This window comes from Silurus meridionalis, chromosome 14 (assembly GCF_014805685.1).
Source record: "Silurus meridionalis isolate SWU-2019-XX chromosome 14, ASM1480568v1, whole genome shotgun sequence".
NCBI lineage: Eukaryota > Metazoa > Chordata > Actinopteri > Siluriformes > Siluridae > Silurus > Silurus meridionalis.
This window is the reverse complement of record NC_060897.1, coordinates 5,538,371-5,555,965: the sequence shown is the minus strand read 5'-3', so window position 1 is coordinate 5,555,965 and position 17,595 is coordinate 5,538,371. Positions and strand designations below refer to the sequence as shown.

At 36.7% G+C, this 17,595-nt stretch overlaps 2 protein-coding genes across 3 annotated transcripts in view; one reads left to right on the top strand and one right to left on the bottom strand.

Annotated features, from left to right (window-relative positions):
- Positions 1-2,405, top strand: part of svilc (supervillin c) — a 30,439-nt gene extending 28,034 nt beyond the window's left edge. Inside the window, 2 exon segments of the mRNA XM_046866057.1 lie at positions 1,264-1,419; positions 1,908-2,405. Of these exon segments, the coding sequence (XP_046722013.1) occupies positions 1,264-1,419; positions 1,908-1,994 (243 nt within the window). The 3' untranslated portion in view covers positions 1,995-2,405.
- A 4-nt stretch (positions 2,406-2,409) lies between these two features.
- tmem98 (transmembrane protein 98) lies at positions 2,410-10,483 on the bottom strand. Of its 2 annotated transcripts, none has more exons than XM_046866059.1 (7): positions 10,350-10,483; positions 6,095-6,284; positions 5,763-5,894; positions 5,607-5,640; positions 5,380-5,495; positions 4,932-4,991; positions 2,410-4,029 (listed from the first exon to the last, which is right to left on the bottom strand). In XM_046866059.1, exons 2-7 carry the CDS (start codon positions 6,223-6,225, stop codon positions 3,840-3,842), a joined length of 663 nt encoding a protein of 220 aa, XP_046722015.1. In that variant the 5' UTR covers positions 6,226-6,284; positions 10,350-10,483; the 3' UTR covers positions 2,410-3,839. The 2 variants fall into 2 exon arrangements, with proteins under 2 accessions (XP_046722015.1, XP_046722014.1); XM_046866058.1 differs by lacking the exon at positions 10,350-10,483 and adding an exon at positions 6,601-6,830.
- Positions 10,484-17,595: the final 7,112 nt, after the last annotated feature.

Genomic DNA, 17,595 nt, shown 5'->3' with positions numbered 1-17,595 from the left:
TTACTACACATGGTTCCTACGCATTTTTGAAAAAACAAACAAAAAAAAAAAAGGTCTGGAATTCGATTTGAGTGATTTTCCAGATTTTCTGGATTAGTATGGGGAAGGAAACACTTGAGTTGAAAAATATTTGTGTATCCATACGATTGCCCTATTTTATTTTCTATAATTAAAAAAATAAGAATTTGTAAAAATATATATATATTTTTTTTACACAAAACAAAGGTTATGTCTATACTAAATACAATTTTAATACAATTAAAAACAAAAACAAATTGTGGATTTAACTTCTGCCTTTCAACTAAATTTGATAAATTTATAAAAAAATTATATTTTCTGTACATCTTTTAGGCAAGATTATTATTTTTTTTGTTTTTATATATTCTAATTGATGGCTCTGATGAGATTCTTCTACTGTGGGTTTACTTAAGAGTTGCAGCCATGTTTTTCTTATTTATCTGTAAACTACTTTAAACCCACAGAAATCACCCGGTTTCGCATTAATACGTTCATGAAATGAGACCCTCGACTTCCTTAGATTGATTTTATCCTGTAAGTGCTGAACACAAACCCAATTAAACTCCTCAGCGTGCTGCGGCTGCACGCACCGAGATCTTGGGATTTAATGCATCACAGGAAATTAAAAATGTTCTCTAATGCCTAGTAATTAGCCAACATTAGATAAGCTCACTACCGTCTCTGCTGATTGATTGATTAATTAAGTGAGCTGAGCACAAGGAAAATATAATGAAGTGTGCAGCCTTGTCTTATAAAAATGACTACTGTTTATTATTATAGGAAATTAATACATTTTCCCAAAACAGCCTGTTCTGAAGTGTGAAAAAAGAATGACATGGTCTGGTCTATAGCTGTTTTTAGTTACATTTCATGTTATAGAACATTCAAAAAAACGTATTATAGCAGCTATAAACAGTATTTTTTCTTCTGCAGTTATTGTCAAATATATGCAGAATATACTTTTTTTCTTTATGCTATAGAGAAACCACATCATGACTCCCATTTCTAAAATCATATTTAAAGCTCAAACTGTGTAACAGTCAGGTGCTGGCACTGGAGATTCCCTCCATACTGTAATCAACAACACCGTGTTTTTTCAATCCAGTTATACAAGTAAAGAATAATATGAAAGCTACTTTTGGACCAATCAGATTTGAGAATCTAACACTGGGATAAATCTGCATTAGGTGGTGATAGTGGATTGAATCCATGTCTTTGTGTGTGTTGGTGCATGTGCCCCTGCAGGCCCCCTCCGTGCAGAAGAAGTTAACATTAGTGCAGGATGTATTGGCGCTCCTGAGCGGGACTCAGTTCTCTGTGCAGGATCTGTTAAAAAGACCTTTACCAGATGGGGTGAACCCTCTGCACCTGGAGACCTATCTGTCTGACCATGACTTCCAGGTGAGTTACAAAACCTCATGTTTGTTCGATCAGGGTTATGCATTTCAATGTTCAACATTTGACCTGATCTGTTAATGTAATATTCTAGGAAGAGCTTGGGAAAATAAATTTACACACGTATATAGATTTGGTATTCAATTTTGTTACAATGGTTATATTTTTAATTTAATTATCAGCAATTTGCTTACTTGTTTACAGAGTCTTATGATGCATATTTACTGCATTTACTGAATTACTGCATTTCATTGGCTCTGTACATGTTCCCTGCACAATGACAATAAAGTTGAATCTAATCTAATCTAATCTATCACGTCTGCATCTGTCTCATGTCGCTCAGAAGATCCCAAAATTCTTAAAAACCTATAAACCACATGTAGCTGGACAATATTTTTTTATAAAAGGTGGAAGCTGATAATAATGGTTAATTCTATGTAATGTGAAGGCAGGGTTGGAAATGTAAAAGCAACGTGTAATGTCTTTGTTTGCAGGTGGTGTTAGGAATGAAGAGGAAAGACTACAACTCCTTGCCAGAGCTGCAGCAGTTGAACCTGAAAAAGAGCAAAGGCCTGTATTGAAGCTGCGTGTAAAAAAAAAAAAAACTACTGAACCAGAACTACTGAAGACCTTTTTTTTTTTTTTTTTGGTAATCCCTGTTTTTGAAAGAATCCTATTTTCTTGTAATGTCACCCCCTTTTCCATGTACAGTTCGAACCTAATAAGTAGGTAGTATAAATGTGTGTGTGCGTGTCTTTTGAGTGTGGTCACTTTAGTGCCTTGCAGAAATGTATCCACTAATTTTAGCCAAAATTCCAGGGGTCTTTAGAGGACTGCCCTCCCACATTTACTCTGTCCCTCAATCCCTATCCCTTTATTCCTGTCCTGGAGGAGGCGGGGTATAAAGAAGCACTAGTTGTTTTATTGACCTGAAATTAAATCTGGTTTCTTTAATCAGCTGTAAGAACACAAATAAACTGGAATGAAATGTCTTGATTTTTTTTTTTTCCTGTAAGAAACTTTAATTTAACAGTACACACGATTATAAACAATAAAAGGAAAGTGAAGGCTACAGAGAAGCAGTAACTAAAAAGTGGATATACTGGCATATAAAATTTTTTTTTATGCAAACATCATACGCAAACACCAGATCTGTAGTGTGCGATTACAACAGACCATAATTTCAACACTTGTGCTGAGAAAAGCACACAATCTGTTTAAGACTAAATAAAAAGTGACGAGAGAACATTTGCCAAAAGTTGTACTTGGGAGTTTAATCAGCTTTCAAAAAGCGGTTTAATAGTTTGTCACACTACATTTCCCCAACTGAAACAATTCTTTGATTACTTTGGTAAGTCTTTGTTTAATTCTGTGTAACTGTTAAGAAAAAACTTAATGAAGACTATTTTTTTCGAATTTAAAGTTCTGACTTGCATAAGCATGACCGTGATTTTCTCAGTGCAAGGAAATATATATATATATATATATATAAAAAACCTTTTGTTAGCACACGTGAGAAATTGAAAAATGGTAAAATCTTCCATTAATATGTGCTCATGAAACAGCTGGATATGCATGATTTTATCTCATCTAAATGAGATCCTTGAGAAACAGAAAAGAGTGTCAAAATGTTTGCGTAAATATGACTTGCAGAACAATTCATCAAAACAGTTTTCCACTTCTTCCCCAAGCAATGAACAACTACATGGTTAATTGAATATTTAGAAAAACGCAGTACATATTTCCTCCATTAGGGCTAAAAATCCTACAAAAAATACCAATCCTAGGATTGCATGTGCTCAAGGTTAGACTGGCAGTGATTAAGACTTTGTGTTAATGTTTAAGCTCGCTGTGTTGGCATTTGTCAGGTGTGTGAGCAGTAGGGTGAGGTTAGGGAATTAGAAAGGCTTTAAACATCATGTGATTTCGGATTGCAGGCCACAAAGAAATGGAGCGTTTGTACGAGTTTATGACTAGCAATGTCCAGAAGCATGAATCTGAGCATGAATTTTCCTCCAGTGTCTGAGAATAAGGAAAAACTCCACATTTTATACAACTTGAATACATAATACTTGTGAAAACTGAATATTAAGTCTACAGTATAGGTTTCATGTTTACTATATACATAATGTATCTGACTGAAGGCAGAAAAATGAATTCTGGTAAATTTGGGCACTTACTGTTTCTACCACCTACAATAATAAACACAATCTCATGCTATAAAAAGGTGGAAACGAATATTAGAAGTGATTGCTTCATATCATTTACAGGAATAGAGTGATTGTAACTATCGTGGAAAACGATGTAACAGATTTAAAAAAGGTATTTGTGCAAAAAGTCTAATGCTAAGTATTTATGTGGATTGTAATTTGACCTTTTTGGTCAAATTCAGATTTGTGTACAAGTGTGTGTGTGTGTATTTGTGATTAGATAGACTGCTCTCTTTCTGGTAGCCGTCGCTCAGGTTCCGACGCCAAGGCTGCCTCCCTGAGCACTACCATGTGATCTTCAGCTGCGTGCAGCGATTGGTCGATCCAGTCTAGACTGCCCGACATGTGACACGCGTTTCTTGTCACCAGCACTAAGTGACTGACGGACAGTAACAATGCTGTAGCCCTGAAAAGATACACAGAAACGATGTCGGAGCAGGAAGCATGACGTTCAATGTTCCAACTCGCTTACAGGTGCAAGAAAGTAGGAATATTTGTTTTAATGCTCACCTTGTGACTCACCTTCTGAGTGTCTCTCAGATTTTAAGTTTAAAAGATTAAAACCTTCTAATTTATACTATCCTACAAAAATGCTTTTTTGACATCGCACAGAGAATATTTTGGTCAAAACTAAAAGTATAGTGCATCCTTAACAAATTAAGTGAACTGATTGGAAAATACAATGATTTTTTTTTATACCCACACGGGCCAAAATATATTTTGTTGAGGGAAACAGAGTGTTCAAAACCACAATGCAAATCCCAATTCTTCCAAATTGGCAAATTTTACCGTAATTTCCGGACTTTAAAGCGCACCCAAATATAAGCCGCACCCACTGAATTTGACAAAATTTTATTTTGAACATAAATAAGCCGCACCTGTCTATAAGCCCTGAAACTTTACACAGGCTTTAATGAAAGACAGTGTCTGTTACATGCTTGTATCTAAACAGTAGCCGACCAAGAAAGTCATTGTTCACTGTCTTCCCCCTTCCTTTTACAACAATTTCTCTCGAGAGTTTTTCTTTTGGCATCGTCGTGTGTTTAAAAATCTCCATGGGTGAACCTTTTCTCCCGATGCCTGTTCGGCAATTTCATTGGTCTAATGTTATGGGGCTCAATTTTTTGGCATGAAGCTTGTGAAACCGGGAAAAACCCGGGAAAAATACAAAAATAAGCCGCTTCATTGTTTAAGCCGCGGAGTTCAAAGTGTGGGGAAAAAAGGAGTTGCTTATAGTCCGAAAAATACGGTAATTAAGAGAGAGTCAAACCTGTGTAATGACAGAAATCAAACAGGAAATATCTTTACCTGGCATCAAGAAGGATCGGATCCAGTGGGGGATACATGGACCGAACCACATCATCTACCCTGTAAAATCATGATATACAATATTCTCCACAACTCCTCATCAAAAAAGTCTAAAAGCAGAATTTACAGGATTTTTTTTGTTACCAAAATTTATAGTTTGTCATTTAAAATCTATAAAAATATGGTCGAGTTACTAAAATAATTTTGGATCAGACAATCTTTCTTTACTTGGTAGCACTATATAGCTCATAGCACCAATGCAGAACAAAAGAACCTATCCATGGCTGATCAACTACAACTGGGGAATAAAATAAAAAACGAAAAAAAACATTCCAAACGATTTCCTTATAAATGCTGTAAAACATATGAACTGAAGATAAATGGTTTATTTGGTTTCACATGAAAATGATAGTAAATTGCTTTGTTTGGCTTCTATTTCTGTATTTACCTGGGGCTGATGCGTTTGGCCACCGTGATGATGTCACTGAGGCTGGCGGGGGCTTTTACTTTAGCTCCAGAGCCCATCGTCATGGCAACAAGTTTCTCTGTCAGAGTGTGGCATATCTGTATGAAGGCAATCAATATCCGAATGAACCAATCAGCAAAAGCCTGTTTTGAAGTACGATAACGTGTGATTACTGTAGAGTTCAGACTTTTCGGGGGCACATAAATTACCTTCAGAATGGAGATACAATGAGACACTAGACCGCTGAGGACAGAAAAAAAAAAGTACAGACAGACACAAAGATGATGAGATGACGGCTGATAAGGGTGATCTTGTGTATAATTATCATTATGAATGCGGAGTAGGACATGGTGAAGAGGACGTACGAGGCGTCTTCGATCCATTCTTCGTTCTCCAGGATGGCTTCGATGTGCGGGTTGGTGATGACCACGTCCTCCAGCTCCAACTCGGACGGCTCGCTCTGAGTCTCCATCGCTCCAATCAGATCCAGTGTGGGCCTGAGAGGGGAAATGAATAGTAAAGCTTGAGACGTGATAGCGACATAACAGGCTTGTAGACTGGCCACTTAGGCTTGAGGACTGCAAGACATCAAACAGTGAATTCACAAACTTACTCAGGATACTCAGAAGCATAGCTTTTTCGGAAATAATAAAGTTTTAGTTATGTTTTATAACTTTTACAGAGATTTTGTATTTACTTCGACTCAAAGTGATGCAGCAAATTGGGCTGATGGCAATAACGATGGCGACACACGACCACCAGTGCCACGAAGGATGCGAGGAAAACGGTGGCCAAAACTCCAATGGCCACAATAACCACTGTCTCCATTGTGATATCTCAGATGTCAGGGTGCAGTCAGAGGCTTTAACCAGATGTCTGGGGTTCAACTAAGGGGACAGATAACAAATGTCAAACATTTAGATATGAGCTGCTGTAAATAGTTGCTTAAAAAGGCATCATAACACTTCATGTACTGTATGAGGGTTTGTTAAGAACATTTTTAAAACATTTATTTATTCAGAATTCAAGACACGTAATTTCTCTTGTCTGCATCATAAAGGGTTTATAAGCTCCTTAAAAAGCACCGGACGCAGAGTGAAAATGTCAGACTCGGGTTCTGAATGAAAAAAGTTATAAAGTACTCAAAAATGCGCCTTCCATTGTGCAAATATAAAATCCTCCGAATGTTTCAGACGTACTTACAGATTGGAGATTTAGGACCGAACAAAGAAAAGACGTTAAATATTTAATCCAATCAATTTCTCAGCAAATCCTGTTCATGAAAACTTTGATGAGACAGTATGACCTTAAACTGATAAATCCAGTTGTTTGTGCGTTTGCATATCAGTAGCAAATAACCTTTAATATTCAAGCCTTATGTCTATTTAAATACTCTATAATGTGAATCCACATTCTCTAAGATCTCTTTATTTTAACGTGTTAGTGTGTATAAGTGTGTGTGTGTGTGTGAGCAAGCATACATTGTATCAGGACCACACCTATTGAACCTTAATCCATGATGAAGTTGATGATTAACTACTTCACCCTCTTTAACTCCCGTGCATGTGTGTGTGTGTGTGTGTGTGTGTGTGTGTACACACAAGCACAGCCGGTAATGTAGATTTAATATTTGGATGGATTAGGTGTGTGTGGGGAAAAATGTTTGTAACATTTTGCTCTGGTTTCGAAGATCTTAACAGTACATATAATGTAAATATAAATAAGGTATATTCTACCTTCAAATGATTCACATTAGTGATCAAATTATAAACACAATCTTTCTCAAACTTTTGAGAAAAAAGTTTCAAATATATACAGTACAGACCAAAAGTTTGGACACACCTTCTCATTCAAAGAGTTTTCTTTATTTTCATGAATATGAAAATTGTAGAGTCACACTGAAGGCATCAAGGGCTATTTGACCAAGAAGGAGAGTGATGGGGTGCTGTGCCAGATGACCTGGCCTCCACAGTCACCGGACCTGAACCCAATCGAGATGGTTTAGGGGTGAGCTGGACCGCAGAGTGAAGGCAAAAGGGCCAACAAGTGCCAAGCATCTCTCGGGGAACTCCTTCAAGACTGTTGGAAGACCATTTCAGGTGACTACCTCTTGAAGCTCATCAAGAGAATGCCAAGAGTGTGCAAAGCAGTAATCAAAGCAAAAGGTGGCTACTTTGAAGAACCTAGAATATGATATTTTTCAGTTTTTTCACACTTTTTTGTTATGTATATAATTCCATATATAATTCCACATGTGTTAATTCATAGTTTTGATGCCTTCAGTGTGAATCTACAATTTTCATAGTCATGAAAATAAAGAAAACTCTTTGAATGAGAAGGTGTGTCCAAACTTTTGGTCTGTACTATAGGTATTCATAAGGCAATTATTTATAATAATATTCACTTCCTCAATGTTCTCATTTTGGAAACATGAACAGAACTTCAATCTGGACACAGCTAATAATTATTTTGGGTTCTTTCTCATTTTTGTGCCAGTTACTAGAAATATATGCCACCTTTATAGTAGAAAGATTTTATATACTCTGTGAAATTAAAATCTAATTAAAATTAGAGTGAATACATTCGTACCAAATGTTTGACCCAAAATTTTAAACATGGTTTATCTTTTTTTCAATCAAGAGCGAGATTTATGTCTGTCCTCTATTCTCAGTTATGGCTCTGAGATCAGGACAGACTCTATCATGCTGATTATTCTCTAAAATTCTGCTTCTGAATGCTGTATATCTTTAATCGGATCTACTCGAGCCACTCCGACTGTATCACCTCTCTCTGCAAGTTCACACAGTGTTTAGGGTGCCAGATTAATCCGATAGTTAGACTTGTAGGACTTTATTGTGGTAAAAATGTCAAATTTAGCATATTGCTCAAATGTACAATTGTGATTACCTGCAAAAAAGTGAATAGAAATCATTCCTCATTTTTTGTTATTTATTAAAGATTACCGAATGCAATCCTTTTTATGCATGAAACGTACTTTACGTCAGGAACGTATTAAGTGGCGGACCCCAAGTTTCTCCACTATTCACTTTGAGTGCATTTTTTTAATTATAATTTTTTTTAAACTTAAATACATGCCAGGGGTGAGAAAAAAGAAACTAGAGTTAGCGCAGTGTCACTGTTGCTACTCATTTCATTCCCGGAAATAAGATTGTTTTTTCGCATGCATGAAAATGCTAAAGAATCCATAGCGTTAACTTTCTAACCAGAAGGTAGATCATATCTTTATAAAAATTTAATTAAATGTAAAACACACACACCTGTATTACCCAAATTGTGTCTAAACAATGGAAACTATTTGATGACATTTTTTCATTCATTTATTTTTATTTAATCAATTGAATTCGTGCCAACTTAATTGATTATTTAATCAAAAAGATAAAAAAAAATTGATTGCATTAATTTGATTCATTATATTTAATTTTTATCAAATATAATTAAATATTGTTTTATATATTACATGTTGAAATAAAATGAAAGTGAACTGAAGCGTGACTTAAAAACCAAGGAACATACCGAACTGTGAATTTTGTGTACGTTACTCCCCTAATATATATATATATATATATATATATATATATATATATATATATATATATATATATATATATATATATATATATATATATATAAATAACACACATCAACCAGTCATAACATAATGAGTGGTAAATTGAATAACACTGATTATATTATAGGCAGCAAGTGATGTGTTGACGTAGTGTAAGGATTTGGTTCAACCAAATTGTGATGTCTAGACGACTGGGTCAGAGCATTTCCAAAACTGCAGCTCTTGTAGAATGTTCCTGGTCTGCAGTGGTCAGTGTAAGTAATTATACTTAATGATTAAATCTATTATAGACTAACTCACTTTCAAATTTAATATATGCTCAATTGATTGATTTCTTTTTTTTTCTACCGTACAAGGCATCATCTCGAGTTCTAGCAGATAGAAACAGTTCTGTATCCAGCTGTTTATTTTGCGGAAAATATTGAAAATATTTGAAAAAATATTATTACAATCTAACCTCGGATCCTAACAGCATGCTCGCATACAGTATATTGTACAACCTTTAATTGTACTGTAGTGTTTATAAATAAAAAAATATTTCATAATCACATTTAAAAGATACAGTTTACACAATGGAGTTTATAATGAGTAACATTTTTTTGAAATACTGTTTTCTCTTTATGTGGGAAAGAGTTTATAGGGAACGTAATGTCGAGTCTTATAGATCTAAAATAGTAACATTATATTATGCATGTTTATTTAATTTTTTTTTATTTTTTACTTGTATAGTGATTTTAACAATGGACAATTTTATTTCATTTATGTTTAATATCTGTGTTATGGTTTAGAGCCTAAAAGTTGATTCCTAATGAGCGAACCAATGGTGACTCTTTCAAGGAAAAATCTCCCAGAGATGGCATGAGGAAGAAACCTGGAGAGGAACCAGACTCAGAACAGAACCCCTCCTCATGTGGGTGGCACTTAATGTCCATTTATTATACTTATTATCACTGTTGAGATGTGCTGTTCAGTTATTGCCAAGTAGTGCACTTGTTTTAGTCTCACTATACAGTTTGCTAGAATGTGATTTAGGGCACAGCCTGAATTCAGTGGTAACATTTAAAACAATCAGCCTGTTTATTAGTATTTAATCATGTTTAGTTGTAGTTATTTATGCAGTTATCCGAGGCTTAGTTTGCATTGAACAATTTTTTTAAGTAAATTGCTGTAAGTTCATTATTAACATTAAAGTCTGAAGCACAAAAGTTAACATAAAAAAGCAACCCCCCCCAAAAAAAAATACATTAAAACTTGTTTTAATGTTGGCATTTTCCCGTCGAGATTGCAAACATTGCAACTTTCACAACTTACAGAAAGCATATGATACATAAAGCAAATGAAATAGTGAATATAAATGAATTACCTGCATCCCTCCATTCGGACACGAAAAACAAAGCGGCCGATTGGTGCGCGTGCGCGCGCGCGAGCGTCCTGGAGACGGCGCGGAGAGCTCCGGAATGAGAGCGCGCGCGATGGCAGGAGGAAATGGGGGTTGCCAGATTGGGCCGAAGTGTTTCCCCTTGACAAGTCACTGTGTGTTTAAATCATGGGGGTTTAGTGAACAGCGTTGAGGCGGATTGTAATATTAGTATTGTAATAACTGAATTATGTTAAATGTTAAATATTAATTAATTGCTGCCTGCTTCAGAAATGTCCAGGTTGTGTGTCAAGAATATACAAAACACTTAAAATGGCTGATCGAACAAGTCTTTCTTTCCTTTTTCTTTTTTTGTCGATTCAAGTGACATGTATGAAAGTAACTACAGACCAAACACTCTTTATACAAACCAACTCTACAGACAAATACTGGGGTCCCCACAATTTTTCCATTCTTTTATGGGGCCAGGTCTGTCTGAAACAGAAAATGACATGGGCTGGAGTGACAACCAGTATTATTATGGATTTAACATTTACTTACAGGTGCATATGAATATGGTTGCTGGATAAATACTGTATAAAATACAAAAAGCATAACACTCCATATTAAGTTCTTCTTCTTCTTCTTTCGGTTGCTCCCATTATGGGGTCGCCACAGCAGATTGTCCGTCTCCATATCCCCCCTGTTCTATACATCTGCCTCGTTCAAACCAACTACCTGCATGTCTTCCCTCACCACATCCATAAACCTCCTCCTTGATCTTTCTCTTTTCCTTCTGCCTGGTGGCTTCATCCTTAGCATTCTTCTGCCGATATACCCCATGTCCCTCCTCTGCACATGTCCAAAAAATCTCACTCAGGCCTCTCTCACTTTGCTCCCAAAATTTCCTACATCAGGGTAACTTCAGTTATCTCATTTCTAATACTGTCCATCCTCATCACTCCTAATGAAAATCTCAATATCTTCACCTCTGCTACCTCCAGCTTCACCTTCTGTCTTTTACTCAATGCCACTGTCTCTAATCCATACAACATTGCAGGTCTCACCACAGTCCTATAAACCTTCGCATTCACTCTTGCAGATACTCTTCTATCACAAATTACTCCTGCTATCACTCTTCTCCACCCACTCCACCCTGCCTGCACTCTTTTCTTCACTTCTCTAACACACTCTTTACTTTGCACTGTTGACCCCAGGTACCTGAACTCTTCCACCTTCTCCACCTCTTCTCCCTGCAACCGCACCCCTCCACTGCCCTTCCTCTTATTTACACACATGTACTCTGTCTTACTCCTACTGACTTTCATTCCCCTTCTCTCCACCTGTGTGCATCTTCCTCTCCAGGCTCTTCTCAACCTGCTCCCTACTCTCACCACAAATCACAATATCATTCGCAAAAATCATAGTCCACGGAGACTCCTGTCTGACCTCGTCCGTCAACCTGTCCATCACCACTGCAAACAGGAAAGGGCACAGTTCCAATCCTTGATGCAATCCTACCGCCAACTTAAAACAGTCTGTCATTCCTACTCCTCACTTTACTGCCGTCACACTGTCCTCATACATGTCCTGCACCACCCTCACATACTTCTCTGACACACCATATATTCTCATACAGCTTCTCATATACCTTTTTCTTGGCTTTCACCAAATCCCTCTTTACCTGCTGCCGCATCTCCTTGTACTCCTGCCTCCTTTTTTTTATCACTCTGTCGATCCCAATTCAGTTTCGCCAACCTCTTTCTCCTTATGCTTTCCTGCAATTCCTCATTCCACCACCACGTATCTTTGTGTTCCTTTCCATTTCCAGATGTCACACCAAGTACCTTTCTAGCTGCCTCCCTTATCACTTCTGCAGTAGTTGCCCAATCATCCAGCACCTCTTCACCACCACCAAGCTCCTGTCTGACCTCTTTCCTGAACCTCACACTACAGTCTTCCTCCTTCAGTTTCCACCATCTTATTCTTTTTCACTCCTCAATTTCCTCCTCTTCTTTTTCACCTCCAAAGCCATCCTACAGACCACCATCCGATGCCGTCTTACAGCATCCAAACACCTTACAGTCTTTAATCTCTTTCAGTTTGCATCTCCTGCATAGAATATAGTCCACCTGTGTGCATCTTCCTCTGCTCTTAAACATCACCTTGTGCTCCTCCTTCTTCTTACAATATGTATTTACCACTGCCATTTCCATCCTTTTCACAAAATCTACCACCATCTGCTCTTCAACATTCCTTTCCCTAAGGCCATTACCTACCCATCACCAACATAGCCATTAAAGTCTGCCCTAATCACCAATCTTTCATTCCTAGGTACACCTTCTACCACGTCATCTACCTCACTTCAGAACTTTTCCTTTTCCTCCATCTCACAACCCACTTGTAGGCACTGGTGACATTTATCATCACCCCTTCAACCTCCAGCTTCACATTCATCACTCTATCAGAAACTCTATTCACCTCCACTACACTCTTACTGTACTCTTCCTTCAGAATCACCCCTACACCATTTCTCTTTCCATCCACACCATGATAGAACAGTTTAAACCCACCTCCAATGTTCCTGGTCTTACTCCCTTTCCACTTGGTCTCCTGAATACACAACATATCTACCTTTCTCCTCTCCATTATATTAGTCATAGTACCAACATTTAAAGTGCCCACGATATGAAATTCTGTAATTAAAGTCAGACTGAGTCCGGAATTAATTTCTTTCATTTTAATATAAAACTTAAAAGTTCCAGTCATGTATGGTTGATGTTAACATACACTATATGGACAAAAGTACGAAGACACCTACTGTAAATTCTCCAGCCATATGTGGTTCTTCCCCAAACTGTTACCACAAAGTTGGAGCCACACAATTATATAGGATGTCTTTGGATGCACTTGACTTATGAGACCCAAACCCTATTCCAGCAAGGCAATGTCCTTGTGCATAAAGCCACCTCCATGATATTTTTGGCATGGGTTGGTGTGTAAGATCTTGAGTGGCCGCAATAGGGGTTTCACATCACCTACTTGAAAACCTTTGGGATGGATAGGAACAATGACTGCACCCCGGGCCTTCTCAGCCTACATTAGTACCTGACTTTACTAACACCTTTGTAGCTAAATGAACACAGATCTCCACAAGCACACTCAAAATCCAAGGAACAGCAAATGGGGACTAAATGTGGATGTTCAAAAAAAAGCACATACCAATCTTATGGCCCTGTGTCTGCAAACTTTTGTCTATACAATGCATTTTATATGTGCTTCAGATGTCTTTATATGGAAAAGACATTTGGCACACATGGCCTTCCATACCCTCATCGAACCTACACATTTTGTACCACCAGGGGTCGGAATTGAGCCAGTAATGTGTGTGTGTGTGTGTGTGTGTGTGTGTGTGTGTGTGTGTGTGTGTGTGTGTGTGTGTGTGTGTGTGTGTGTGTGTGTGAAATAAAAGTTGGCCAACTGTAAGATTTACAGTTCACCAAAAAATACTTTTTAGTCTGTATGTGACTGCTATAGAGAGATTTTATTACTAGACACACCAGGCAAATTTGTTAATCAATACCAAAATCGAGCCATCCATTTTTGACTAAAGGTGGCATCAGTCTGGTGCTTGCAAATGGTTTTAAGCGTTTACATCGAACGCCAGGGTGCAGCAATCAATTTAATGGACGTTTTAGGAGTCATTTTCTTTAAAGATTTAAATCCAAAGTCCACATTACAGCCAACATAAATACACATACAGCGAAGGTTTCAAAATAAAGCATGTGAAGTATAAAGACAACAGCTGACTGTTTTTAATTGTTTTAGGGATCTGTGGGCTTTCAGACAGTGTTGGAGAAACAAATTACAGATAATATCAGGGTTTTATTCATTTAAATGTATTATGATTTGGTGCATCGTTACAAGTCAATGATATGATGAAATGTTACAAAAGGAAAATGACACATTTCAAGGCGACTTGACACATAACACTGATGTTCAATGTGAACACTGAATTGAGTTTTTTCTTGAGAGCATTTAATTTTAACAATTGAAAGTCACAAAATAGTACAAAAAAATCAAAATGGCTACACACTGATTTACTAGCTAATGATAAAACTAACAACCAAAATGTTATCAAATTGTATAATACTGTTATCCCTCGCTTTACCACGGTTCGAATCTCGTGCCCTCGTTTTATCGCAGAATTGCATTTACATAACTCATTTTTTTTGACTGATTTTCCCTGTCTCTCAATGGAATTTATTAATAAAAATATAGTTATTAATTACAAAATGTAATAAAATGTTAATACAGTACAGTACTATATACATAAAATAGCGTTTTTGGGGTGGGGCCCGTTTTCGTAAACGGTGGATTACTGTAATATTTATTCTCTAGCCTGAGAAGGATAAAGTTAGGTTTATTATTTAATGAGTTTCAACTCAATGTTACATTTTTTTCATTTATAGTGTGAAAAATAAAAAAAAACCCTTACTGTATTATTAATATCACATCATTACCATCATGCGCTATTTATTTTAAATACATATAATTTTTTTTTTTATCTCTTAAAGGGTGCCAATAATTCTTGCCTGCATTTTCACTCTCCTGTAGACTATATGTGATTCAGGTCAGTATAAATATCACTTTTTATTAAAGTATAAATAAAGCAATAAACCAAAACGCAGTGAACTTTGATCCTAAGATGGAATTCAGGTTTTGGCTCTCAAATGTGTTACAGAATGCAAAGGGAAGGTATGAAGAATTGCTCCCTGGTCGGCTGTGTGATTTATTAGTTACAGTATATAAGCATTTTTGTACATATTTAGTTCACATTCGTTTAGCAAACTAAGTTGAGGCTCAGCAGTTTAGATTTTTAACTAGTTACCAAGGCTGAGATAAAATCCTGACTCTGACTGCCCGAATGCCACTTATGGGGTTTTGAGCAAATATTAATGTAAATATTAAGTAAATTTAAAATAAATATAATGTATATTGTATGTTTATAAACCCAGCCATTAGGGTTGCACAAACCAGTGCACTCTTAGTGCCGGTCCCAAGCTCAGACAAATAGGGAGGGTTGTGTTAGGAAGGGCATCCAGTGTAAAATGTGCCAAATCAAATATGCAGATGACGAACCTAAATTCATACCGGATCGGCCGAGGCCCGGGTTACCAATGACTGCCACAGGTATTGTTAGACAACAGGGCACCGGTGGAAATTGGGCTGTGGATGTGGTGAAGGAAGACATGCAGGTGGTTAATTTGAAAAAGGCATGAAGTATTCAATCAGCCAATCGTATGGCAGCAGCTCAATGCAAAACATCATATAAATATATATATATATATATATATATATAAAAGATAGAAATAAGAATATCAGGTAATGTTCACATTTAAACATCAAAATGAAGAAAAAGTGTGATCTCTGTAACTTAATTATTGACAGGCTGGTTTGAGTATTTCAGAATCTTCTGATCTCCTGGAATTGTCAATCATGGGTTATGTCCAGATTTTACAAAAGACAAAAAAAACAGAGCAACCAACAGTTCTGTTGGTGGAAAGGCTTTGTTGATGCGAAAATTCAAAGGAGATGACCAGGTTGGCCCAAACTATCAGGAAGAATATAGCAAATTCAAATACAAATAATTACATTTTACAACCATTGTAAACAAAAAAAGCACCTCAGAACGCACACCACATCAACCACATGAACCACATCAGGTTCCATAAATATGAATCTGAAGCCACAAGCACAGATTCAACCAAACTGAATACCAAGTATATCCCACATAAATAATGATTATAAGCCAGTTTTGACCTTTAGTAATTCCTCAGGAGAATGCTGACTTAAACGCTTAAGGTTATTCGCAGCTGTAGATATAGTATAATAGTAACCTACAGTAACACACAATTAAATATACCCTGTGTGTGTGTGTGAGATTTGTGATGAGGCAGTGTACAGTTCCTTGTCTGTCTTTGAAGGCGTGTGGGATTCGTGTGCTTGTGTGTGTGTTTGTGTGTGTATATGTGTACATGTGTAATCAGTGGGTAGGCCTGGAGGCTTTCCTGAAGGGACTTTGGCCTCTATTACAGCATCAGGACGCAGGTGCAATGAATCCACCGGGATAATGTGTTTGAGTGTGTGTGTGTGTGTGTGTGTGTGTGTGTGTGTGTGTGTGTTCAAGCTCATAAATGCACATATGTGATGCACTGGTTATGTTGGGTGTAAATAATGATAAATAACGATTTCTCTCTCTCACTGGGTGTCTCTTTATTGCTTTCTCTATCTATCTATCTATCTATCTATCTATCTATCTATCTATCTATCTATCTATCTATCTATCTATCTATCTGTCTGTCTGTCTGTCTGTCTGTCTGTCTGTCTGTCTGTCTGTCTGTCTGTCTGTCTGTGTCTGTCTGTCTGTCATTTTCTCTCTGCATTTTTTTGTCTATCTCTCTCTCTCTCTCTCTCTGTCTCTCTGTCTTTCTCTCTCTCTCTCTCTGTATATATATATATATATATATATATATATATATATATATATATATATATATATATATATATATTTTTTTTACTCAGTCTGTCTGTCTGTCTGTCTGTCTGTCTGTCTGTGTCTCTCTGTCCCTCCTTAACTATGTCTGTCTGTCTGACGTAGTGACGTCTCTGTCTGACTCTGTCTCTCTGTCCCTCCTTTACTTTACTACTTCTGTTTGTCTGTCTCTGTCGTTCTCGCGTTCATCCTGTGCTGATCAGAGACCGTAGCATGAAGACACACAATCAGAGAGAGGGAGAGTGGAGGTGGGACGTGATGGCTGATGCAAAAAATATGAAATTCCTTTGAGAGTAAAAATACTGCAACTTCTATTGGTTTTTTGTAACAATAAAAAAAAATCTTCTATTCATATTTTTTGCCAATATTCTGTATATTCTGTTTTGTACATTCTCTGGTGAAAATTAAAAATGGCAAAACCAGCATCTGACTGAATAATAAACGCTCTCCATTTTAATGTGCTTAGACTTCTGAGTTCTGTTTTAGTCCTTTGTGTATTTATGAGCTAAAACTCTTAAAATAGTTATAACTTGTATTCTCTTATTTATTTATTCCTTATTTATTTGTAGTTTTTGAAATTTTATAAGGCAATAGAATACATCATATAATATTACTGCATGTCTGTTATTTTAACTGCTTTCAGAAGACACTAAAAACAAGTCTCAGTTTTAGCACATGGTTCAACAACAGGTTCTT